Here is a 25,698-nt window from a genome sequence, read left to right on the forward strand (position 1 = left end):
GGAAGCAGGAGATGATTAAAGCCTACATCTTTGTAGGACTCGTCCATGTTTCCTCCTCCTCCCTGTTGTGAACACCATGTGCATTGGCCGTGGTGATGATCGATGATCTAAACATCAGTTTGGACCAGTCACGTCAATCAATGTGCTAGTGTTAGTTTTTTTTATGCTTTTAGATGACATGTGATGCCCTGATTTCAGGTCAGTCCTGATGTTAAGACCAAGTTATTTACATGACATTCAAATTCTTTGTCTTTTGTCTAATGGAGACACTGTTAGAGAGGATTAATGGGGCTGACTGTGTTTGTGACAAGAAGAGAAGGAACCATAGAACAGTTTCATATCAGGGTTATCATTATTATGGCAGTATGGTTGAAATGAAAGCACTTATACACACACACACACACACACACACACACACACACACACACACACACTGATATCATCTTGCCAAGTTTTATTTAAACATAAATCAATAAAAGAGCCACAATGTCCTGTCTGTTGGCAGAAACATTCAAATATCAACATGTAAACATCACTGAGGATGAGGAGGATGAACAGCTGTAGTTGGCCCACTGCACGGCCATTGTTGTTGTCTGACGGAGACACACACACACACACACACACACACACACACACACACACACACTAACTTTACTCCTGTCCAAACAAAACAGCTGGTATTCCCTGTAGGGATGCAACGCTACATTTTTTGGATGCAGAGAACTCGTTGGCTCCTGGTAAGTTCAGGGACTTGTGATCTAATCACACACCAAGGTTTGATCAAGTTTTGTGACATTTATACCTTTGATACTGTTCTTTGCCTTTACATAATGGAACCCAACGGTTCAATAAAATACATCGAAAATTGTTGTATCCATCCCTCCATCCATCCATCCATCCCTCCATCCATCTATCCATCTATCATCCATCCATCATCATCTATCATCCATCCATCCATTTATCCATCCATCCATCCATCTATCGTCCATCCATCCATTATCTATCATCCATGCATCCCTCCATCTATCCATCCATCCATCCTTCCCTCCATCTGTCCATCCATCCTTCCCTCCCTCCATCCATCCATCCATCCCTCCCTCCCTCCCTGCCTCCCTCCCTCCATCAATCATCTCCATCCCGCCCTCCCTCCCTCATCCATCCATCCATCATCTCCATCCCACCTTCCCTCCCTTCCTCCTCCCTCCATCCATCCATCCCTCCATCTGTCCATCCATCCCTCCCTCCATCTGTCCATCCATCATCCCTCCCTCCCTCCCTCCATCCATCCATCCATCCATCCATCCTTCCCTCCCTCCCCCCTCCCTCCCTCAATCATCTCCATCCATCCATCCATCCCTCTGTCCATCCATTAATTCATCCATCCATCCCTCCTCCCCTCCCTCCCTCCCTCCACATCCATCCATCCCTAGTGACAGCCCCAGACCAGCCGTGGTGTCTGTACTGAACAAACTGACAAACTGTCGACGGTCTATCTGTGCGATTGGTAAAATGGCGGTGGATTTCTCCTGTCGATGGTCGTGTCAGTGACCAGAGGACGTCCGCCTGTAGACGTCACAGTTAGTTTAGTACAGGCTCCTCTCGCTGGAGGAACCATTGACTGGACGTGGGTGAATGATTTGGATTGAATCTGTTTCAGAAGTGACTGCAGGTTCTTGTATCACTTGTGTTATTCTTTAAAAGAACCGGTGTCTCCATCATTATAAAGTCTGTGTATTACCCATCAGTGCAGTTTCACTGTCCCTGTATAATTGTCCTTCTGTTCTCGTGTCCATCTCATCATTTTCATTCCATTTTTACTTTCTGATTCTGATTTGTTGGTTACCTCCCGTACACACTACACGTCACTTGCTATCTGCTGTTATGTCATCGCTGACACTTTGCTGCTGTGGCAACGTAAATTTAATCTAATCTTTTATGCAGCCACATTTGGACTGTCTGAACACACAGTAGATGGACCTGATGTGGGTTTTTCAGGTTTTTTTTAATGTTTTTAATGATTCCATGTAGAAAAGTTGAATAAAAAAAGCAGCGACATCTAAACCGACTCATCAAAACGCTCTGTCATCAGAGATGCACTTTGAGCTCCCCCGTTGCTGTCATCCATCCAGATATGATTAAAACGGAACATAGTGTGACATATTACCTGCTCACACCTAATGAGATCTCAGCCCGTATATATGCAGAAGCACAGCCCAGAATTGGAGGATGGGTGTTTGTACAATGATTCATAACCTTATCAATAAGTCAGCGTACATGTATCAAACATTCTTTGACACTGGATCAGATGATGGATAGCTCAGTGGGAGTAGGTTTGAGGACCGTCTATCCTGTGCTCGTTTTACTCCTCCATCGTTTTTCATGTTAACACCTGGACAGAGTTTGATGTGTTTGGAGTCACATTGAATGTGTGACACTGACATGTTTCTACCGTCAGTGACTGGCGTGCCCAGAGATCAGGGTGGTGTCAGCTGACAGAAGGGTGTGTATGTGTGTGTGTGTGTGTGTGTGTGGGGGGGGGGTGACGACATAAGAGGGATGTTTTATAACGATATCTTCAGTTGTGGGTGAGATTCAGCAACTATCAGCTGCAGACGACAGCATCGCTGGCATCATGGAGGAGACCTCTCTGTCGGGAACCTCCAAATGAGTGCCAACCTGCACCATTACGCACCAGAATGTGTCTGGTCGAGCGCGTCAAAGTGTTGAACAACACACATTTCTTTATTGTAAAATACTATTTCATCCATCCATCCATCCTGACATTTTTACCAGCTCAGGAAAAATACATTGACTAAAGTGATTCATTAATTTGTAAATTTGTAGTGTGTGTGTGCAATTGTACACTTGCTGTGTGTGTCTGTGTGTGTATGTGGTGCTTTTCTTCTGTTGATTTTTATACTGTATTGGTATTTTATTGTATTTGAATTGTTGCTGTTTATTATTATTCTTATTAACTGACAAGGTCAGTTGTAGAGTGAGGAGGGGGAAGAGATGGACGAGGAGATGGAAGAGAAAGAGCAGGGGAGGAGGAGATGGAGCAAGGTGGAGCAGGTCGAGGGTCTTGTCTTTGGTCAGGGGGCAGGGGAGGGGGGTCAATGTCCTTATAGAATATTAACCAATGGGCTGTCGTGGTCGATAGACCTACTTATTTATTTTTTCCCCCCCTAATGAAAAGCCCCAGCGGGCCCCCCCGAACCAGATGGCCTGTCTTTGCCTGCCCTTATCTGATTTTTAAGCTTTGCCCCCGCGAGAGCCAGCGCACTTGAGTATGAAGCAGGAGGGTCTGATGCGCCTCATCCTCACACAGCTGCCCAAAGTTTATTATTCTTTCCACAGTCTCTAAGGTTAAGTTGAGGTCGTCACAGAGATGTTCGCTTACCAGTGCGTGTCTGTGAACCGTTGTTTGAAACACGAAGCAGTGTGGCATGCAACTACATCATTATGGGGAATATTGTGCTTTGTGAAGAGCGTGTCAACAACCCTGAACATACTGTATCTTCTCCTCTGATGGTGGCTGTGAGATTCACAGACATAAGAATGTCTTCTTTAAACTCGCCTTCCTCAGTGTACTGTGTATATACAATGAGTCCAGCTGGATGTGTCTTGATTTTTTTGATGAGCGGTTCTCAGTATCTCCTATCAGTGTGTCTATCCTGTCTTTTACTGTGTTGTTGGATAGTGGTACAGTTTTAAATTTGTTAGCCACTTTAATGCAAGCAGGTTTAATCAGCATTTGTCAAATGCTGTGTGGGGTTTTATCAGAGGTTCAGTGGACTGAATATGGACATTTGTAGGGGTTTGAAGACTACATGGCAGAGGGATTTGGAATGTGAATTAAATGAGGAGGAATGGAAGAGAATAGTTGCAAATTCTGGGAAATATATTAGGGAGGCCAGAGTGATGTTTACCCAATGTAAGTTAATACATAGATTCTACTTCACCCCCTCTAGATTCCATAGGGTGGGTCTATTACCTGATAACTTCTGTTGGAAATGTGGAACAAAGGCAGGGACTTTCCTACATGTGTTATGGGAATGTAGTGTGATACAACCATTCTGTAAATGGGAGTGTCAAAACATGCTTTTGCAGGTATAAAGGTCGGGATGGTCACAGCCTGAAACATCCTCAGGTTATGTTAAAGTACATGCCCACCAGATGATAGAAAATGGATTGAAACAGTGTCATAACGAACAGATGCTGGCGGGAGTTGATAATGACGGGGTTAGACTAGAGAGGGAGTCAGGGGACAGTTTCTTTACTGAAGGTTTGTAAGAACATCAGGACATGAATTGATAGCTGTGACTAAGTTCACATTTATGTGTGTGGATTCCTCTGTATTAGCATGTATATGTAGGACCCCATCCAACGGAGCTGTCGTAAAGTGTGAAATGAATATATAAATATAATATGTGAATTAAAAAAACAACAACAAAGCCATCAGAACCGTGACAGGTGTGATGTATTCTTTGTATTATTCTGCCCACATGGAGAATCGGTCTTTTGGGTGATTTGAGGTAATTGGCAGTGATGATTAGAAGCTTCTTATTCTGTTAGATGTCAGCACAGGAGAAGGGCGCCTTCCTACGTTTCTTTCCTTCCTCTCTCCACTCTCTCTGTACAGACAGTAGCCTTGAGGAAGGAGATGCTGTATTTCTTAAGCATCCTCCAGAAGTGGCAGAACACAAGAACGAATGACAGGGATTATGGATGATTTATGGTAGTGATAAATACACCCTCTTTTCTACTCCTCAAAAAAGCTTTTCATCATCCTCTCAGCAGCGTGTGCCAGTGATTTATGACGGGACTGTTACAGCTCCTGAAGCAATGTGTGCTCTGTTTCCCCTCCCAGATGCAGATCTACCTTTACAATTCTGACGACTTCGACAGCCTCGGCGCTGCCATCAAGGAGAGACGCATCATTGCTGCCATGACCGTCTTCTTCGAGGTAAAATTTCCCAGGGCCGAGACCCTTGACAAATGAAGTCGGACATTCTTTTGATAGATAGATAGATAGACAGACCTTATCTATCTGTCTGTCACACAGTGGGTTCATCAGCGGCTCTTAGACGTACTTTACAAAACCAACTAGAGGAGGGAGGGAGCTTGGAAACGATGAAACAAAAGGACAGCAAATGCTAAAGAACACTTTGCAGTCAGATCTCCAAGATGATGATCAGCCACTCTGACATCAACGCTTATCAGGATATGAAATAAATGTTACTGAACAATGATCAGCTCAGCATTGCCTACAAAGGAACCCAGTAAGATGACCAGGATGACCGCCAGCCTCCACAGACATCCTCTACAGTGAATAATATTACTTTGAATCTGTGGCAGTGTTTCTTGTAAAGTCAGAGAAAATTAATCAATCTGCTCAAATCTATAATATAATAACCATGTTTCCGAACAAAGAGTGATCACCAACGCCTGCAAATCAAATGGGAGAAGGAGGAAAGACTCGACACAGTTGCCCACATATAACACAACTACTTACAAATAAATAATACCATGAGGTATAATGAGGTCAATCAATTATGGCTATTGATAAATTGTTTCCTTATAAGAGGAATGTTTCTCTGAGGGCTGGCGGTTGTGTTTTCTGATAAGGTGCTATGGATTACCCCCTGACACTCCTAATGTGCAACACTGGTCCTAATTCCCGTTAACTGTAGAATCACAGATTTATATTTTATTCAGGAGGGGACTTGTGGCCTCGGCGGAGGTCTCCTTTCTTAGTCTGCACTTCTTGTTTTCCATTAGCAGTATTTTTGAACTGATGACAGGTGATCAAGGCACGCTTCCATTCAGCTTCACGGGATGTAGGCAGGGGTCAGCCCCGATGCAGGAATGGGGGACACAGGTGTTTAAAATGTAGGTCTACTCTCAGACGTTGATGAACCGTGTGTGTATGAGGACTTAAATGGCTCGGCAGGGTCCTGACAGCCCTATTGCTTACTGCAATTAGCACTTGCATAGACAATCCGCTGAACAGCAGTTTACAGTAGTTTTTAAACAGGCACACATACACGAGCTCAGATTTTACCCTTTCTAATCAATAAAGAGAGTCTTCCTGCGCTCCCCAAAGGCCTATTAATGGCCTCTAAGGCACATGTGTTATCCACATTCAGCATTCAGTGGGGGTGTAATTATTCTCCTTGGACTGACCTGAATTAATGAGAAGAAAGGGAAGATTGGTCTCGGCATGTTTTTGTCCAGTCTCGTCCCTTAAGTGGGGCATTGGTTATAAAATGTGCATCAGAAGAGTCTGCCACAGTCAGTCCCAGCAAAGAATGAACAGGCCTAATTGAAAATGAGGGAATTACCCATTTGAGTGGCTGCTGTTGAAATGCAATGTTCATGGAGGTGGGGTACTCACACATACCCCACACTGGTAAAAAAAGAAAAAAAAAACACTCTGAAATGCAACATGTCAAGTCAAAGCTTGAGTTTTCTCAACTTTCTCTGTTGACCTTAGTCAAGGTCAATAACATTAGACAATCTTCTTCTTCTTTCAGCTTGTCCCTCTTCAGGGGTTGCCACAGCGAATCATTGATTTCCATCTTTCCCTGTTCTCTGTATCCTCTACTCTGACTCCAACTACCTCCATGTCCTCGCTCACTGCATCTATAAACCTCCTCTTTGACCTTCCTCTCTGTCTCCTACCTCCAACTCCATCTCTAACACTCTCCTACCAATGTATCCACTGTCCCTCCTCTGCAATTCAATTCAATTCAATTTATTTCTATAGCCCAACATCACAATTTACAATCGTCTCGATGGACTTTACAGTCCACACATGTCTACACCCTCTGTCCTAAACCTTCAGTCAGGGTGAGGAAAAACTGCCCAAAAAAAACCCTTATAACAGGGGAAAAAAGAGGCAGAAACCTCAGGGAGGACTACAGAAAGAGGGACCCCCTCCCTGGGACGGACAGACCTGACATAGGTGTTTGCATGCACAGACAATGAACATATAAACAAACAGTGAGTCAGCTTGTGAAGGTCTAGAAGGTCCAAGAATTCATGTGAGGCAGTTCAGAGTCCAACAGTTGTTTTTAGTCCATGTCTGCCCCGGGGGGAGATGTCAGCTGGAGAAACTTTGGAGATGGGGGAAGATGAGGAGGCAGTTCAGTAGATTATGGTGCTGGGGGTGGGTGGTGTGTGTCGTGTAGCATCGGCGGGGGTCAAGCAGTTCTCCAGGTTGGGTGGCACCAGAACTCAGACAGAGAGAAGGGGTTAAATGCTGCAGATGTTTATAGAAACAATTATTTGAAGGGGGGGGTGAGGGGAGGGGGGAAACGGGGGAGAGAGGAAGGAAGGAGGTGGGAAACAGAAGAGGCTCAGTGCCACTGTTACGACTATGAGTTCCCCCGGCAGTCTTGACCTATGGCAGCATAACTAACTAAGGGCTGGTTTAAGTTGACCCTGAGCCCTGAGCCAGCCCTAACTATAAGCTGTGTCAAACAGGAATGTCTTAAGTCTATTCTTAAATAAAGAAAGTGTGGTCAGCCCCCCCGGACCCAAAGTTGGAGGTGGTTTCCAAAGGATGGGAGCCTGATAGCTGAATGCTCTGCCACCCACTGTGGTTTTGGAAATTCTGGGTACGACAAGCAGTTCTAGATTTTGGGAGCGTAATGGTCTATTTGGATGATAAGGTACTATGAGATTTTTGCACATGTCCAAACCATCTCAATCTAGCCTCTCTAGCTTTTTCTCCTAACCTTCTTGTCTGTGTTGTCCCTCTGATGACCTCATTCCTAATCCTGTCCATCCTGGTCACTCCTAAAGAGAATCTCAGCATCTTTAACTCTGCCACCTCCAGCTCTGCCTCCTGTCTTCTGCCTATCGCTAGTGTCTCTAAACCATACATCATAGCTGGTCTAACCACAGTCCTGTAAACCTTTCCCTTCACCTTAGCTGAGACTCTTCTATCACAAATCACTCCTGACACTTTTCTCCAGCTGTTCCACCCTGCCTGCACCCTATTCTTCACTTCTCTTCCACAGTCTCCACTACTCTGCACTGTTGATCCTAAGTACTTAAACTCCTGCACCTTCACCACCTCTGCTCCCTGTAACCTCACTTTTCCACTGGTCTCCCTTTCATTTATGCACATATACTCTGTCTTGCTACGACTGACCTTCATTCCTCTTCTCTCTAGAGCAAACCTCCACCTTTCTAGGTTCTCTTCCAACTGCTGCCTACTCTCACTACAGATCACAATGTCATCTGCAAACATCATAGTCCAGGGAGACTCCTGTCTGACCTCATCTGTCAACCTATCCATAACCAAAGCAAACAGGAAGGGGCTCAGGGCCGATCCTTGATGCAGTCCTACCTCTACCTTGAAGTCTTCTGTCCTTCCAACAGCACACCTCACCACTGTTCTACTACCTTCATACATGTCCTGCACCAAGCCAACATACTTCTCTGACACTCCTGTGACTGGTGCCGGTCCCAAGCCCGGATTAAATGGGGAGGGTTGTGTCAGGAATGGCAATCAGCGTAAAAATTTGGCCAAATCAAATATGTGAGTGATCAAAATAAAATAGTTGAGAAAACTCACAGGGAATGCGGAATATTGGTGTTTTTTTTTGTTTTTTTTTTGTTTTTAGATGATAGATAGATAGATCCTACAGGAGATTACTGACCAGAAAGCAAAAAAACACAAACAAATATGGGGACAAAAAGAGTGGAACAGGTCCAACTTCGAACAAGTTAGTAGTAGTAGTAACAGAATGTGGTTCTATGCTATGATGTATTGCAGCTTTTGCGAACACAGCCTGAGCACCCAAAACAAATAACTAAAAATTAAAGAAAAAAAAAAAACACCACAATCAAGACAACCAGGACACACGGGACCACCTTACCACACTTGTGATACAGAGAATCATTGAGAACAGCCCACCAAGAGGGAAATGGTACCAGTAAGACACCTCAAGTAAACAAAACAGGGCAGTTAAATTTGAACTTTAGATTTTAAAGCCCTCTGTAGAGGTTAGTCCTTATGAAGGGGGGTTGAAAGGCCCTACGGCCCTACAGCCAGCCACCTTCCTCAGGGGACTAAGAGGGTTCCTGTGTTTTGAAAGCTGCGTGCACAAAGTAGGTTATGAATCATGTCAGAGAGGTGAGACAGGGTGAGTCATCAGAAGCAGGTAAGTCTGCTTGTATGTGGATGGGATGAGTTTTCTTATGATGGAGCCACATTTTCTAGTGAGAAGTATTAGATTAGTACCGAAATGCTGTGACCGCTTGTCTCTGGTTGTTTCTTGTAGCTGGGGCATAAAGACAACCCAGCTGTAGACCCCATCATCCAGGGCCTAAGAGGAGTAGTACATCACGGTGAGTACAGGAAGAGTAACTGTTGCTTACGGAACATCTGATTTATTGTACTGAATGAAATGACCATGCATGGAAGTTGTTTTTTTTATTAGTCGCTGATGTTTTCTGTTATTCGATGTATTTCTCTATCGAAGGCCGATCGATGTCTTTTGTATGCTGTCAGTGACACACCGGGGAGGCTGTGTCTGTATCGCTGCTGGCATTAGCAGCAGGAGTCAATGCTAGCATTAGCAACTGATGTCAATGCTAGCATTAGCAGCAGAAGTCAATGCTAGCATTAGCAACTGATGTCAATGCTAGCATTAGCAGCAGGAGTCAATGCTAGCATTAGCAACTGATGCCAATGCTAGCATTAGCAGCAGGAGTCAATGCTAGCATTAGCAACTGATGTCAATGCCTAGCATTAGCAGCAGGAAGTCAATGCTAGCATTAGCAACTGATGTCAATGCTAGCATTAGCAGCAGGAGTCAATGCCAGCATTAGCAACTGATGCCAATGCTAGCATTAGCAGCAGGAGTCAATGCTAGCATTAGCAACTGATGTCAATGCTAGCATTAGCAGCAGGAGTCAATGCTAGCATTGGCCGCTGGTGCCGTCGCTAGCATTAGCAACAGGTTTTGCCGCTAGCATTAGCAACTGATGTCGCCACTAGCATTAGCAACTGATGTTGCTGCGAGCATCTCGTTCCCCATGTGTTTTTCCACTTTCTTCCTGCCATCATCATGTCGTTGCGATGACACATAAACAGAAACCACCGGCGCATGGCTTTTACTGTGCATGCTTGTAAAACTGAAGGTACCGTGATGTGTGCACCCAACAGGACGTTTTTTCTTTAGCATGAACCGTTCCACCCCTGATGTCCATGAAAGGAACCTCAGACATTTTGACTGCTGTTGAGCTCATACTCTATGTATGAGGTTTGTTATGGTGCCTGCAAAGGCTCTGATTCACACTTTAACTGCTATGACACATGTTGTAGGGCATTCTAAGTTCTTCATTCACACTGTGTCACAATCACGCTGCAAAGTTTTCTGCGTGTCTGCGTGCAATCAGTTATTCAGAGCATGAGCAGATGTTTTAGCATGACAATGTAATCCTTTACCTACAGCCACAACAGCTTTGATAGCACGGAGTCCAATGACTTGTTTTTGTTTTACAACATGCAGTCGGTTGTCTTCATGCCAGTATATGCAGGACATGTCAAAGGAGGAGCAGACACTCCAGCGTGAATTACTCTTTGAGTCATTTCCCAATCGCTCTCTCAGTGGCGCTATGTGAGTGTGCTGCCGTATTTGTGGCTTTTTTTTGTGTGGAGCCTTTGAACAAAACCATCCTTTCACCTCTGAAGGAGCAGGAAACCCTAAACGTGTCAGGGAAAAAATAATCTCACTCATGTAGAGTGGAGGGTCTTTGAACACTGAGGTGAGTTGGTCTCTGAATCAGAGAATGGGTCACTGGAGCTCCACAGATGTTTGTGTTTTTATGTCCCTCATGTTTCTGTTCTCCCAGTGAGTGTGGGGCGTGGGCTCCTTTCCTGTGGCTGTTGAATGCTGCTCTCCTCCTCCCATTTGGGTCTGGGTTTTCCACAAGCTCGTTATCCCCACAGTCATCCATCCATCGGCATCTGAGCGGCTCATGAGCGATAGGGCACGTACGAAGGAAAGAAGGCAAAAGGGAAAGCTGTGAATACTGAACTTAACTCAAAGCACAGATATGGCTTGGGGCAGGGCCGTATCAAATGAAACCACACCCGCAACTACTTTGGTTTTTTGACATTTTTCACATGATAATTAGAATAAAACACTCACCCACTCACATCAGCTGCGTGCCACACTTGCAGGGGAGAATAAACGGTCTCTGTTTGTGACACAGTGTCTACTGTTTGGTTTACACGTGCTTACCCAGCTCTGATCGGAAGCAGCAGATCCGGTAAATCACTGAAGTGTGATTGAAGCCATCGCTCAGGTCTCAGCTGTTACATGAAGCAGCTGCTACCTCGCCTGAGATCAGCCGTCAGAGCCCAACCACCTTCTCCAGACTCCCCTCAGTCCGTTTAAGATCTGGCCTTACTGAGACTCCAGAGTCAGTGGGAACTGCTCTGGGAACGCTCAGCAGTAAAAACACTCTGTTGTACGTGCTGCCCATAAGTGAGCCTGTGTTCTCCTGTTGCATCCAGAAAAGGAGACCAACCTCAGGTCGTTCATTCTGAGGGATCTGCTGCCGTCGTCGGTGGACAGTTACTACAGATACACTGGCTCTCTGACCACACCTCCCTGTAGTCAGGCCGTGGAATGGATCATCTTCTCCAGACCTGTGCATTTGTCTCATTCACAGGTACGTTCCTCCAGACACTCACAGTCACCTCTCTTCCTTATCTACCTCCTCCTCCTGTTCAGTGTGGACCCACTGCTGCTGTTGATTTTCGATGACATTCTGCTCCTCCATACGACCTTCAGGGTGGGGTTCATGCTATAAAATGATTTTCGGCCATTAAGCACTTATTATTTGTTATTTGTATTTCAGCATCTAAATCTACTTTTGTTTTCGGACATGTATTCTCCTTCACTATTAGCTCCTATTGACGACAGCTTCTGTGACATCCAGACTTTAATGGACTTCTACAAGCCTTCATAGGACCTGTTGATTCCACGGTATCTGTACTGTGTTGTCATTACTGAGGATCATTGATGACGAGAAGTGGCTGCAAATTCCCTACCCTGACACGTTGGGGTAGCCTGGAGGATGATTGAGGCCAGGGCCGTCGGGTCCTTGTGCCTTGAATGTGTGTCACTAATGTTCTTCTCCAGTTGTGAACAGTCTGAAGCTTTCGAGGGACTATAAAGGCACAGTTGTTGAGTTGAGAAAATCTTTTCTCCTCTAATAGCTGCTCCTTCTCTTGCAGCTGGAGGCCTTTTACTCTATCTTTACAACCGAGCGTCTGGACCACGTCAAATCGTGGAGTATCTGGTGAACAATTATCGACCCCTGCAGAACCTTGACAATAGAAAAATCTTTAAGTCTGCCGTTGAAAGAAGCATGGCAGAACGATTTGACTGACGCTCTGGAAGCCACTCACAGCACTGAGACTTCAAGAGGTAAGCTGCATCTGTTTCCTCTGGTGTAACTGAGTTGTACGGATGATGTTCATTATGTTAGTCTGAACTATTCAAAGTATGGTTTGATTAGCATCAGCAGATAGTAAACAAAAGAACTGTTAGATTATATGGGGACTGAGGCTGTGGGTCACAAATCAAGATGATCTCCATTATCTTTATTGTTACCATACCACTTCTAGTCTGCCATTGTGTCTTTATTTAATTCCACAATAGTTCAATAATGCAACTTGTCTGTTCTGTTTAATTTATCATGCAATTATCTTAACCCATCTCATCTGTGGTGGAGAGGAAGGTAAGTCCTCTGTCATCTGTGGGGGATTATTACCTGAGCACATCGTAAATTCAGTCAGCAGAAACATGGCTAGTGATTGAATTGTCAGCAGTCTTTGGAGTAAATACCCAGACATATTCGGGCATAACTTATGTGGAGTGAGCTCCCAGAGGTCCGCTCAGACTCAAAGCGGACACCCGCATGACCGCGTGCGCACAAACCGCAACATATTATGACCACACAGACTCTGCTCCGTGTACTGGTGTCAACAGAGCAGCTCCTTAGGACGCATGACAGAAAAATGGAAACAACGCCCAAGGATTGTGGGAAATGTGGGGGTTTGACGGACAGATTTGACAGGAACGCCGGGGACATTCTTCACTCACAGAACGCTGGAGTCTGGGGAGCATCTTCAGATGACGCCCTTGCCTTCTTCACACCCCTCGACCTCCAGCCAGAGTGAGGAGTTATCCAAAACGGACTCCTCCCATGATAAAAAAGGGACCACACCCATGTTGGCTCTTGTGGTGTCTCTAGTTGCTCTCAAGAAGCTCTGCTGAGCTCGTTTCCTCCGAGATGATCAGTATTTCATTCTCACACTGACTTTCTTCGTGTCCCTTGATTAGTTGTCCATAATGCTCACGCCGTAATGACCAGACTTGTAAGATCAAGTTTCAGGGGTTTGGTTGAACATCACGGCCCCCTGCTGTTTTCATGGAGGCCTCTCTCAGGAGCAGTGGTCTGTTGGCTGCGGACTACATCTGTTTCACTGTGACAGTTGATCTGTCCGATCTTTGCAGGACAGTTTTGTTAAACTTTTTGGTGGAATACACCACTTTTCTGTCACCAGATCTAAATGTCTACAACTGGGCTCCCTCGTCTCTACTAAATCATTTAGTGGTCAGAGTAGATCGTCATCCAACCACTCCTGTCCACATCCCTTTGTGCATGCTGTGTCAGTGATTGCTGAACCAACACACTCTTCTTCGGGTGAGAGAATCTTTGGTGTACAAAGTGAGTTACATCCCTCAACCTCCTATGTGTTAGTCTCTTCTGTCAGTGTGACTCGACTGTCCAGTGGAATGTGGATCAATCTGCGGGCAGTAGCTCTCCAGTGGATTTGTGCCAGGCAGTGGTGTTTTGTGGTGACCTGCCTCTTTGGTTTCTCTTTTTAGTCAGATATGCAGTTTCTTGGTTTATTCCCATGTTACTTGCAGAAACTTGTCAATTCAGAACCAAGTGGTCGAGTCCGTTGTGCCAGTCGTGTGTCCCACACCAGAGTCTGTATTCAAGTCAATCACTGCTACTTCCATTGCCATCTTTCCTTCACGCTCTCCCATCAGCGCCAAAACCACAGGAAGTGCTTTCTGGCCTTTTTCCAGCTCCATAACGCGGTCCGAAAGGCAACTTCATTGACCGACATCCCTTTGTCACAGCCTGGCAGGACTCGATAGTCGCTAACCATCCTCTGCTACCATGACACACAACAACTTTTTCCATACAAGAACAGCTACAGACCACTTCTGGACTTTCACAATAATAGTACCCAACAGAGCAATATAGAATTAGCTGAGACTTAAATGGTTGCTGGCACAGCCTGGAAAAGGTGCTGAGGACTCACCTAGGATTCCTTTAAAGAGTCTGTATGAGGGACATGAAGCACAAAAAAGGTCATTTGAACTCAAATCTTGATCAGAATTATTGATTGCCTTTTTTACTGCCGCTGTAATTAGTTTGGACTTTGTGGACTCTCTCCACTGTCCTTCCTCTCTGTCTGTTCTGTGTATGTGTGTGTGATTGATTCATGTGTGATTCTCTGTCTCCCATGCATGCTGGCTACTGTAATAGTATGGAAGACGTAGTAAAACAAAACAACATTTGACCAAAGCAGTGTTAATTGATTTGAAAGAATTCCCGCGTGCTGGTGGTGTAAATTAACGTTGCATGAAATGGAATGGCATAGCAAGTTAATTGTCCAATTAAAAATGTAATCCAAAACAGAACAGTTCATTTGGCCATAGGCGTCAATTGGGGGTGGGGGGGGAGGGGGCACGTGCCCACCACTTTTCATCAAGAATCATTTTATACTCACCCACCATAGTGGAGTCCGTGCATTCATGGTGCTCGAGTAGGTGTTTGTCACAGACGGAGCAGGAAGTGATCACTGACGGACTGATTCACTGTCAGATGATGGACTGATGCACTGAAACCTGAGCGAGACCTGAGCGATCTTTGGTGGATCGGAGCTGGTCAGTTCAAAATACCTAGATCATGTTAAAACACACGTTCATCTCCAACATTCAGGGCTGAAATTTCTAAAACGATTTTCAGCATGCAGCATGTGTGGTGGTGGTGGTGGTGGGGGGGGGGGTTCACCACTTTTCACGGGTAGGAGGGGGGATTTGGTGGCTCTGTACCCAGCACATTTCTAACCAAACTCGTGCATTTGGCAAAACCATTTTGTAATTTGGTCTATAATGTGTGATGGACAAATCAAACAGCATGGGAAGGAGTTTCCAAATCTCCACTCAGAGAAGGAATTGTTCTAAGGAAACGGTTCATATATCTGATTTCAGATGTAATCAGTATCAATATCCATTGAAGACGACAGGCCAACGTCCCCTGTTGACCTGTTATTACTCCACCAATGGGCCCTAAATGGTACAAATGAAGAGACAGACATAGATCGCATTCATAGACTGAGTTCGGACTCTGACCACATCTTGGCTTGCCATTACTCCCCCCCAAGGAAAGCCCATCTCCATCGGAGCTTAGATTCCAGTGGGAGATTTAAGGAGATGGTGCATAACAAAATTTTCTTACCCAGTAATGTGAAGGTTAATGAATATGTATGAAGACCTGTATTGTGGAACAGTAGGGTTGTAACCTATCGGGAATATTCAAAGTTGAAAACTTTCCATGATAGTTAATGGACATTTCTTGGAATTAACAGAAAAAAATGTGCATTAAACCTTGAATTAAAAAAATTGAAGGTGATCCCTTACAGAGAAATTAAAAGTACTTTAAAAACTAGAGGACAGCATAGTAAAGTGTAGGTAAATCCATTTCACCACTATCTTGACTGTGACACACATATTGCATGGAGGTGCATTTGATAATATGATGCTCCGTCACTGCACATAGCGCACTACCCACTGCAGGTGCACTGCTGCCAGGCCCCCTGGAGGCCACGCCCCTACCTGCACCATGCTTCCCCTTTCAAATGCTGGACTCGGGACTACTGAGGCCACAGGTTTGAGTGCAGAGCACCAGATGTGTGACTGAACGACAGGAAGTGACGTGGGTTTGATGAAATCAAATATCACATATCACAACACAGGTACATACAGTACACTGTAAAAAAGAACACTGAGAAAAACGTAAAATATCAAGTCAACATGATGCAATGGGATTTTGAGTGTTCTCAACTTTTTTTCTAATGTTATTGACCATGACTAGGGTCAACAAGTTGAGAAAACCCAAAACATCATCACTTTGACTCGATTATTTTGCATTTTCAACAGTAGCCTCTGAGAAGTTAGATGTTAAATGTTAACTAGAGACAATTGACGGGTATGTGTGAGAGCTTGGAGCTGGGAAACAAGGCTGATCAGCAATCACCATTAATGTGGCACTGCTAAAATGGATTCATACAAATTAAGTTGTGAAATTGCTTTTGTTGCACACACGCAGGCACACACACACACCTTTCCCCCCCTCTGGCTCATCCTCCCTTTGTGTCTCATATCTTTTACTATGTTAAATACATATTTAATGAGAGGACCTGTGAGTAAACAATGTCCGTCTCTGTCAAGGATTATTATCAGCACACAGTAAATCACAGCATTGCTTATTCATGTTGAAAGAGAAATGTTTTCCGTTGGTGTCCCTTTAAGTCATGAAAGTGGTCGAGATGCAAAAGATCTCTGTGCTCCACATTCATTGATCTTTTGTAAAATGATGAGTAATATTTATGAAGGGTTTATCTTTTAATCTATAAAAAAAGGGAATGTACATATCTGTACTCTGTCCAGAGGTGGTTATGCAGACACAGAATCCTGCCAATTGACATTTGTATCACAGCAGTTATTCAGTGTGGTAGCCTCAGTAGGTAAAGTTCCCAGCCATCGCCGTACATCAACACATATTTCACCTTGGAGGCTCAATGTGTCCTGACAGATTTGACAGAGATGAAGTTGACGTTTAAACAGCTGATGTTTGTTGTTGTTTTCATTCTGTGATAAGTATGGTATTGTTCCGTCTTAATTAGAGCCTTTTGTTAGGTGGTGTCAATGGGCGCCTCAGTATTCTAGAAGTTGTGCGGGAGCTAATTTTTCAGAATTACCCTGTTGATGAGCAAAATGGTTTTTTGTTGTTTTTTGGACTCTCCCCCGACTGTTTTTTGTTTCCAAGGCTCAGAGAGATTTTACTAAAGCAAAGGTTAATGGAAGTTTCTAGAAAGCACTAAAGTCATTGTGTGTCTCTCTGTGTATAAACGGTTGGTTCAGTACTCTGGTGTTCAGGTGATGTTTGTGTCCTGCTCAGGTGACAGTCTACGTAAAGGATGTGGCATTAGGAGTTAAAGCAGGTGTCTTAGAGGTGACTTGTGATGGAAAAGGTTGCTGCGGGTAACAAGATCCATTCACTTTCAGTTGTGTTTAATTGAAGTAAACACTGGTAACTGGAGAAATCCAAAGACGATGGTGAGATTGGTTGGACGTATGGGCTGTGTCAGTTTGACGTCTCTGTCAGTCTGCTGAACATCATGAGATGATGAAATAAAAGTTTACAAATAATCTGAAGTCGTGTCAGGATCTACATGTACATGCATTCCAGTATAAACCTAGATAGTGTGAACCTATCTACAGCAGGTGGGGAATGCGTGTGGAGTCGGTTCATCGTCTGGTTTCTGCTTTGTTTCTTTTTGTGTCTTGGAAGCCTGTTTGGGCATTTGTTTGGTGCGGTCTTCATTCATTCATATAATGACCCCCGTTTTTCCACCATGTCTCCATTTCTGATATGACGGTGCTTCATTTTGCACCACAGCTCCGCTGTGTTCACATCGACATTTTCAATTTGGCAGAAGTCCTGTGTGTGCAGTTCATTACTTTCAGTTGTCTTCTGATGCTGCTGACTTTCAGAGCCCTGTGTACCAGCTCATGTTGCAGCCTACACTGCCACCTGCAGGCTGGTCCCTTTTCTTCCTCTTCATTTGTCCTGCTGGAAGTTGTACAGACAAGGAAGTAGCTGTATCCCCCAGCTCATTTATTTAAGAGCTTGTTCGACATACATGTCCAGTGGGGGCTGCAGATAACTAGAACGTGTAAAGCTGTCAAATGGGCCAGCAACTGCTGAAACGAGGTGTGAAATGTGAAGTGACAAGCCTTTAAATACCTTGATCTGTCTTTAACCCAACAATAATCAGCTTGAAAAAGAACTCCATCTTAGAAGCCTTCATTTCCACCACAGACTAAACAATTAATCAATTTTCAGGAAAGATGGTAATTCATTTAGAAGTGAATTATTTCCTGACCATCTAGTGACCCCAGTTCAGCCTGCAGGTAAATTTCTTTCTAATTCATGAATAATAAATTAATAAACTAATTTTTTTGGTTGAGTGTTATTTCGTTCCTTCAGTTTGTCTGGAGGTCTCATGTAGAAATGGCTTTGAGTGATGTCACATCCAGAGTCTATTCTTAGTTAAAGTCAGCCTCACAAATACATCACAGTGTTACAGCACTCAGCTACATTGAGCTCAGAAATCTCGTAACACTGCCTTTTATTTGTTTTCTTTTGTTTTTCTCTCATCTTCAGTGTGCAGCAGTGCTCCTGTGAACATGCAGATCCAGCCGCTCAACCAGACGGCGCTGACGGTGACCTGGGAACGGCCCCTGACGGTCTACACGCCGCCGATCACCAGCTACAGGGTTTCCTACAGCTGGGTGAAACGTGATGTTGCTGATGAAAAAACATTCACCAAGACTGGAGATCAGAGCATGGTGAGTAAAGAAAACAGAATCCGTGGCTTCAGATACGGGGTCGGTCGGGTCGGTCACTGTGGGTTTGGGAACGGATACATTTGGATGAAGTCAGCACGTAGATATTCAATTGTGATATGTTGTGTGAAAGCAGTATCATCTCTGTTTTAGTTATTTCTATGATACATTTTTGAGGAGGGGGATGTCAAGGAATGCTTGTATATATGACTGAACTACAAACTCATGGACTGTGCTGTGTCTCAAAACACATACTTCTGTACTTAAATGTAGTATTTGAGTACACAGGTGTGTTCACACTGAATGAGTTTGTGAAAACATAGTGAACTATGTTCACTCAACCTGTTGAAACGTTCAGTGGATCCATGGACACTTTCACCCTCCACGTCCTCCATCTTAGTGACGGAGAAATGACAGCCTTTGACTTCTGGAGACGGCGCTGGACAAACAGAAACATGGTGGACATCATCTACCGATGGCACCGGGCCAATGCTAACGTTAGCTCACAGCCCATTTCCAGTCACTGACGTTGTGGATACGTTTGGTTCTTGTGTGTGATAAATTGTCGTCTTCACTGTAGATTGAGGTTTAAGATGTGAGGTCAGAGGTCGATGTGTTGTAAACATTCAGCAGCAAGCGTTTTGGCAGTAAGTTTTGGTTTGAGACAGTACGACCCTGTCGAAATGTGCGCCCCTCACGAGTAAGGACGTAAGTATGAGAGTTGAGACACATCTAGTAACTTAAAGAACACAAACAGAGCAGCTGAAACAGTTGTTTACACATTATTGTGTGTGTATTGTTCCTTGCAGAAAGCCGTCATCACCAACATGTCCCCAGATGTTTTATACCTCTTCAGGGTGCAGGCCGTCTGCCGCCAGGATCTGCGCAGTGATTTCAGCCAAACACTGCTGTTCAGAGGGTAGCTGATTGTCAAATACTTGATGTGTATGTTGTATTGTTCCTGTCTATCGTCTAACCTGTCTTTTTTTTTCTAGCAAATACAACAAGAATATTTGAAGGTTCTCGCATTGTGAAGACAGGGATGGTGAGTTGACCAGCAGGTGGCAGTGGGACATGGTTCTAGTGGTTAACCCGGTCCTCTCCCCCTCCTAGCCCACCATATCACCAGTGTCCTCGGCAGACATGGCACCAATAAGCTCTGGTTCTTCAACGTGGACGTCCTCTGGCATCCACTTCTCCATCGTCTCCATGGCTACAGGAATGGGTCCCTCCTTCCAGTGGCAGCCAGGCCACAGTGGCTTCGGGGTGGTGACCAGCAGCTTACTGGCGGGCTTGGGGGTTGGCGGGGGGGTCATGTCTTCTTTGCCCATATCTGTTTGGCCCACACAGGCGCCTCAAACCACACGCAACCCCACCCATCCCCCCCTCCCACCTGCAAAGTCCAGCACAGAGCAAGCACCGGCACGAGGACCAGAGGCGTCCGACGTCCCATCTGGGGAGGACCAGGCTGCTGGTAGGGAGGGGGCGGAGGAGGAAAAGGGGGGCGAGGGGCGAGAGAGAAGGAGAGCAGGAAGACGGAGATGAACAGGAGAAGAAAAAGAACAAGACAACACCTGATCATGAGGAAGAGCAAACCAACAGCACCGTGGCCAAAGAGCCTTCAAAGCCCACCCCCGCCTCCACGGCCAAGGAGAAGCCCACCGTCACAGGCAGCACAGTGCCTGCCAGCACCGGGGACCCCCACCTGATCGGAACACCCACCCTTGGAACTGCAGTCTCCACTCAGGAGCCACGGAACAACAGCGTGATGCAGATTCCCCAGAGCTCCACGGTGTCTCCGGGGGTCCATGACGACGACAAGGGTCTGATGCCGTTTTCTGTCCATACCGGTGAGGAGACGAGAGGACGCGGTCTAGAACGTCTGTTGAATGTGTAAAAACCAGGTTGAGGAGGTAGAGGTACGCGAGAGATACTCGAACACGACTGAAGACAATGACGTCAGCAGCGTAGTCGAGCCTTCTTCGGGGGCTCCTTCCCGGGGGCCCGGTCCCTCTGGAGCCCCTGTACCACCAGCGTTGAAGAATTGGAGAAGAATTCACAGTGTTTGATGTTTGTAGTTTAGGACTGAAACGGTCTGTTCCTGTTTGACACCAGAACATGGAGCCTCTGTGCTCACAACCAAGCCATCAGCCAGTGGGATGATTTGAAAGACAGAAGATGGCATTGTCACCTTATAAAATATCCTCTCTCTGTTTCAGACGGGACCGTTTTGTCCAACGTGACCCGAACCCTTCAGCCAGGGATTGGCAGGATGGTGTGGATCGTCCCCCTGGTGGTGGTGTCTGCCCTCACCCTGCTCTGCCTCATAATGCTGCTGATTGTAATGATCTATTGGAGGTGAGAGGTGTTAACGACACAGAATCACTCCTGTCCGACAGGTCAGATGGTGTCATCAACCCCACCCCTACATCTACATGGGAGTTGTGTGTCTGGATTTTCTGGTCACAGGCTGACTACATACCAGGTCTGTAGAACGTGTGATGTAAACAAAGAATAGGAGACGTATGTAAGGACGGACAAACAGACACATCATGGCCAGCAGACCCTGCAGCAATGCAGCACTGTGATCCACCGTTGGTGTTGATAATGGGGCTATGATGTCATCGGATCAGGAAAGAGGGGCATAGGTGTGGACCAAAGGTCTGTCTGACTCCTGCTGTCTCTGGCAGAGACACATCAGGTCCACCCCCTCCCGGCTCCTGTGCTAGAGGGTCCCAGCTGTGTCTTCATCTGCTGCTCGCTTCCAGTAATTACACCATCAGAGCCGGCAATACACGTGGGGTGTTAATGAGACATGAATATCACTCATGGCTGTTTCCTCAGCTCCAGCATCCGCTGCTGTTTGCTTTTGTATGTCTGTGGTTGGAATTTCACTTTCAAAAAGTTCATAAAAGGAGTTGGTTGGTACAGCACTGACTAGTAATAAAGAGAACACAACGGGTGGAGAGAGCATGATGAGAGCTCGTTCCTGCTCTGGGAGGGAGCGACACCTCCATTCAGTACTCCAGTACACATCTGGAGGGCTCTGAGGCTCCCACGCCCAGATGTTGAACCAAGAACAACACCCCCCACATGTCAGTGGTCAACAGACTCCAGGTTTCTATCACCCCAAAGGCAGGAGGAGGAGCTGGTTAGTTCACCCCAGGCCCCCTTACCCCTCCCCCCTCTCCCTTCCCCTCCATCCTCCCTAGTCTTTCTCTCCTCATTCTCTGTTTTGGTTCCGACCCTCTCACCATGACTGGCGTCTGCTCCCTAATCTGCATCAAGTACAGGTAGGATGAACTCAGGATCCACAGACAGCCTCTGCCTTTTCATTAGTGGGTGTGTGGTGTGGGTGTGTGTGTGCTTTGAAAAGGAACAACTTGACTGTTTTTTTCTTCTTTGGTTTTACTTTTGTATTTCAGAGGATATTAGCAGTGATGTTTTCAAGTGTTTCACGCGTCATGAACACCACCACAGATGTCTGTCAAATGTCTCAGATCAGCGTGAATTGTGGTGAAACAGAAGTTCAGTCAGAGCTTTTGGTTGATATTCTTCTGACAGAATAGAATCCAACGTGTGTAGCGTTGTCCAGTGCGTGCGGCCGACCTGGACCTGCTGCAGTCAGGATCGCGTACCAGCAGCGATCTTCCATCTCTTGGGTCGTCGTCGTCAACACACACCAGACCTGTGGACAACAGGATCACAACTCCCTCAAAGTCTTTACTGCTGCATAAACATTCTCCTTTTTCTCTTCTCCCTGCAGGAGATTTTTCCAGACTGCTCACTTCTATGTGGAGGGAGAGCAGCTCGCCACGGGTCGTAGCCAATGACAACATTCCATTTATCCCAATCCCAGGTGAAGCTCCATGTCTTCTTTCCAGTTGAACCAGTTGAACACGTTTCTTTGTAAGGGACAAAGACAAGCAGATTTGAAGTGTGTGTCTTCAGGAAGCATGCAGGTCCCCATCACTTCTGAACAAATGGTTTGCTTTGTTACCACGTGTCTGCATATTTGCACAGTTGAAGATGATTAGCATGTGAATATGCAGCCTGTCCTCACTTCACTCTGTGATACCACAGCTGATGCCTGCATTGACGTTGTTCTGTCATTTCCATCTTTAGACGTGTGAATTTAGAATCAGCTGCAGCTTTTGTGTCTCCGCCGAGCAGAAAGGTGCTTTTGCTTTAATTACCAGACCCCGAATGGCGTTCCAGGTTGTAACCGCTGAGGCATGTAAGAGAAGGCCCTGAAGGCCTCAGCTGCAAGGGAAGACGCGCAGTAACGACGCTGGCCAGCATCCACAGCGATGACAGCTGGGGCCCCGGCACGGTGGAGACCAGCCTCATGGAGACCTGAAAGGACTCAGATGAAACAGATGCCGTCTTTTTACGACGTTACACCATACGGGCCTTTTACGTTTTCTTTGGATTCGCTCTAGAAGAGAGTGAAACATTGTATTTGCTGCCGGCAGCCTAGGAACCGCTTTGACTCCCTGCATGTGCATATTGACACCAACACAAACGCGGATGAGTCTGCTAACGGCACCGTTTGTCTCCACAGACGACATGGAGGCCATTCCCGTGAAGCAATTTGTCAAACACATCATGGAACTCTACAAGAACAACCTCCAAGGGTTTTCTGAGGAGTTTGAGGTACGGGACACTTCTGTTTTCCTGCCATGTGTCCAGTCCGTCGGTTTGCAGCAGGTGTCACGCTCCAGTCCAGTTCTGATTCACTTAAATCAACGCATGGAGTCTTTACTGGACGAGACCGAGGAGGAACTGAACTGTGATGGAGGAGGACGAGTCTGGAACCAGCTGGAACGGAGAGTAGTGGCAAAGAGGCAAAAGATAAACGGGTAGACATAAGACCTTTTACTGTATGACAGGGATGAATTACTGTACAGTGGTTACCCTCCGCCAAGGAGGTCCTGTGTTGAGTGAATGCTGCTGAAGGACCAGGACCAGATGATTAGATGTTGGTGCTGGAGCCGTCTGGATCCAGGAATCTGTTGAAGGATTCTTCCTGTCAGATAGGGGACATTTTCAGCATCTGTGTCTAAAAATACAGGATCCATTCACCATAGGTTCTAATAAAGTTTTATCCAGATTCAGATCATGTTTGTTTTGAGGGGGAGATCCCGATAGACGTATACATGATCAAATACTGGGGTCAGAAAAAGAGAATCCCAGGGGTCATATTTGGGTTTTTTAAAGGGTGTTTACATGGCCGTGGAGCAACTGGGTTATTGCTGATATTCCAGTTATGAAAAAAAAAAAAAAAAATATATATATATATATATATATATTTCTATATATGTTATACAAATATAAATATATGTTTCTACTGAGGAGCTGCTAATTGACTTCTCTCTTGACAGCAAGTTTACTGAATAAAGGTATAGCTTTTGATGCTACAGCCACTTAAATAAAATCACACCATCATAAACATGCCATGATGATTCTCCTGTAGAATCCTTGTCGTGTCCATCCACTGTACAAACAAGTTCAAAGAGTGGATGTCTGTGTTGTGTGGGTGGGTTGCTAATTTTAAACAGATGTTGGAGTGAAAAGCGGTAGACAGAGGTTAATTAGAGGAGATGTGTCCACAGGATGGGAGCTCATTCTCAGGGTAAGCAAGTTGAGAGCTGAGACAAAACGCTTCACTCCTGGAGGATTTGGCTTAATTGGGGTCATTCCACGTGAAGCTTGTGTGCATAAGTCATGCATATAATTTACCATTGCACCACAATGGGATGTGGTGAAGAAAGAAAGAAAGATTTTGTTTGCGTGTGACCTCAGCTGAAGCCCAACACCCTCTGCTCCTCTGTCTCCTCCTCCTCCATCAGTGACAGGTTCATCCTTGGCAAGGACCAACGCTCGTGGTCTGACAAGTCATTAATCGGAGCGTCTACACTACACATTGGCATTTGTCATCGGTTCTAGTTATTGTTATCTTTTTTTTTCCCGGCAGGAGGTGCAGCGCTCCACAGTTGACTTAAAGATTACAGGCCGAACATTCCAACCACCCCGACAACAAGCACAAAAACAGATACATCAACATTGTGGCCTGTGAGTCAGCTGATCAGATGACTCCTGCTGCTGGGTTTCTTTTCTCCTCATTGATCCTTTTCCTCTAGATGACCACAGCAGGGTGAAACTACGGGCGCTGGCAGGAAAAGATGCCAAACACTCGGATTATATCAACGCCAACTATGTGGATGTGAGTTTTGTTTCAGTCAATATAGTGTGTGATGAAGATCCTGCTTTGTTGTCGTTGTTATTCTTCAGCTGGCTGTTCATCTAACAAGGTTCTTCAAGCTAAACAAGATTGATACGTATGAGTATGGAACAGGTTGAGTTCACTGCAGTATTATGTGGATTGTTATTTCTCACACATCTGTGTGCACGCATACAGCATTGAAACGTACATTAATGTGAGATAGTTTAAAAAGTGTTGGTGTAGAAGGCTCTGGGTATTTTCATAGTCAGGGACTGCATCTTACCAGTAAATCTATCCATCACCTCCAGGGATACAACCAGCCCAGAGCGTACATAGCAGCCCAGGGTCCTCTCAAGTCTACATTTGAAGACTTCTGGAGGATGGTCTGGGAGCAGAACACCGGACTCATCATCATGATTACCAACCTCGTGGAGAAAGGGAGAGTATGTCATCTTTCTTCACTGACTACAAGTACGACACATGTCCGATGGATGATCTGTGCGCGTCAGGTGTCGTTTCATCTCATGTGTCCTTCAGAGGAAATGTGACCAGTACTGGCCAACAGAGAACAGTGAGCAGTATGGAAACATTGTTGTGACACTGAAAAGCACCAAAGTGCACGCCTGCTACACCCTGCGGCGTTTCCATATCAGGAACACCAAAGTTAAAAAAGGTAGCAGCCCCAGTCCACTCTGTCCACTCAGAAGCAGCGAACACCAGAGAAAT

At 45.5% G+C, this 25,698-nt stretch overlaps 1 protein-coding gene across 1 annotated transcript in view; it reads left to right on the forward strand.

Moving 5' to 3' along the window:
- The first annotated feature begins 3,012 nt into the window (after positions 1-3,012).
- The window catches only part of LOC144738532 (receptor-type tyrosine-protein phosphatase gamma-like), a 29,118-nt gene continuing 6,432 nt past the window's right edge, over positions 3,013-25,698 (forward strand). The window contains 23 exon segments of the mRNA XM_078621545.1: positions 3,013-3,072; positions 4,835-4,966; positions 9,297-9,363; positions 11,540-11,697; positions 12,266-12,314; positions 12,317-12,390; positions 12,392-12,458; positions 18,565-18,749; positions 19,556-19,662; positions 19,740-19,791; positions 19,860-19,979; positions 19,981-20,010; positions 20,013-20,254; positions 20,256-20,596; positions 20,966-21,104; positions 22,513-22,546; positions 22,548-22,605; positions 23,311-23,402; positions 24,724-24,759; positions 24,761-24,821; positions 24,890-24,972; positions 25,281-25,415; positions 25,510-25,642. Of these exon segments, the coding sequence (XP_078477671.1) occupies positions 3,013-3,072; positions 4,835-4,966; positions 9,297-9,363; positions 11,540-11,697; positions 12,266-12,314; positions 12,317-12,390; positions 12,392-12,458; positions 18,565-18,749; positions 19,556-19,662; positions 19,740-19,791; positions 19,860-19,979; positions 19,981-20,010; positions 20,013-20,254; positions 20,256-20,596; positions 20,966-21,104; positions 22,513-22,546; positions 22,548-22,605; positions 23,311-23,402; positions 24,724-24,759; positions 24,761-24,821; positions 24,890-24,972; positions 25,281-25,415; positions 25,510-25,642 (2,455 nt within the window).

Source organism: Lampetra planeri, unplaced genomic scaffold, assembly GCF_965212315.1.
Source record: "Lampetra planeri unplaced genomic scaffold, kcLamPlan1.2.h2 scaffold_1039, whole genome shotgun sequence".
NCBI classification, from domain to species: Eukaryota; Metazoa; Chordata; class Hyperoartia; order Petromyzontiformes; family Petromyzontidae; genus Lampetra; species Lampetra planeri.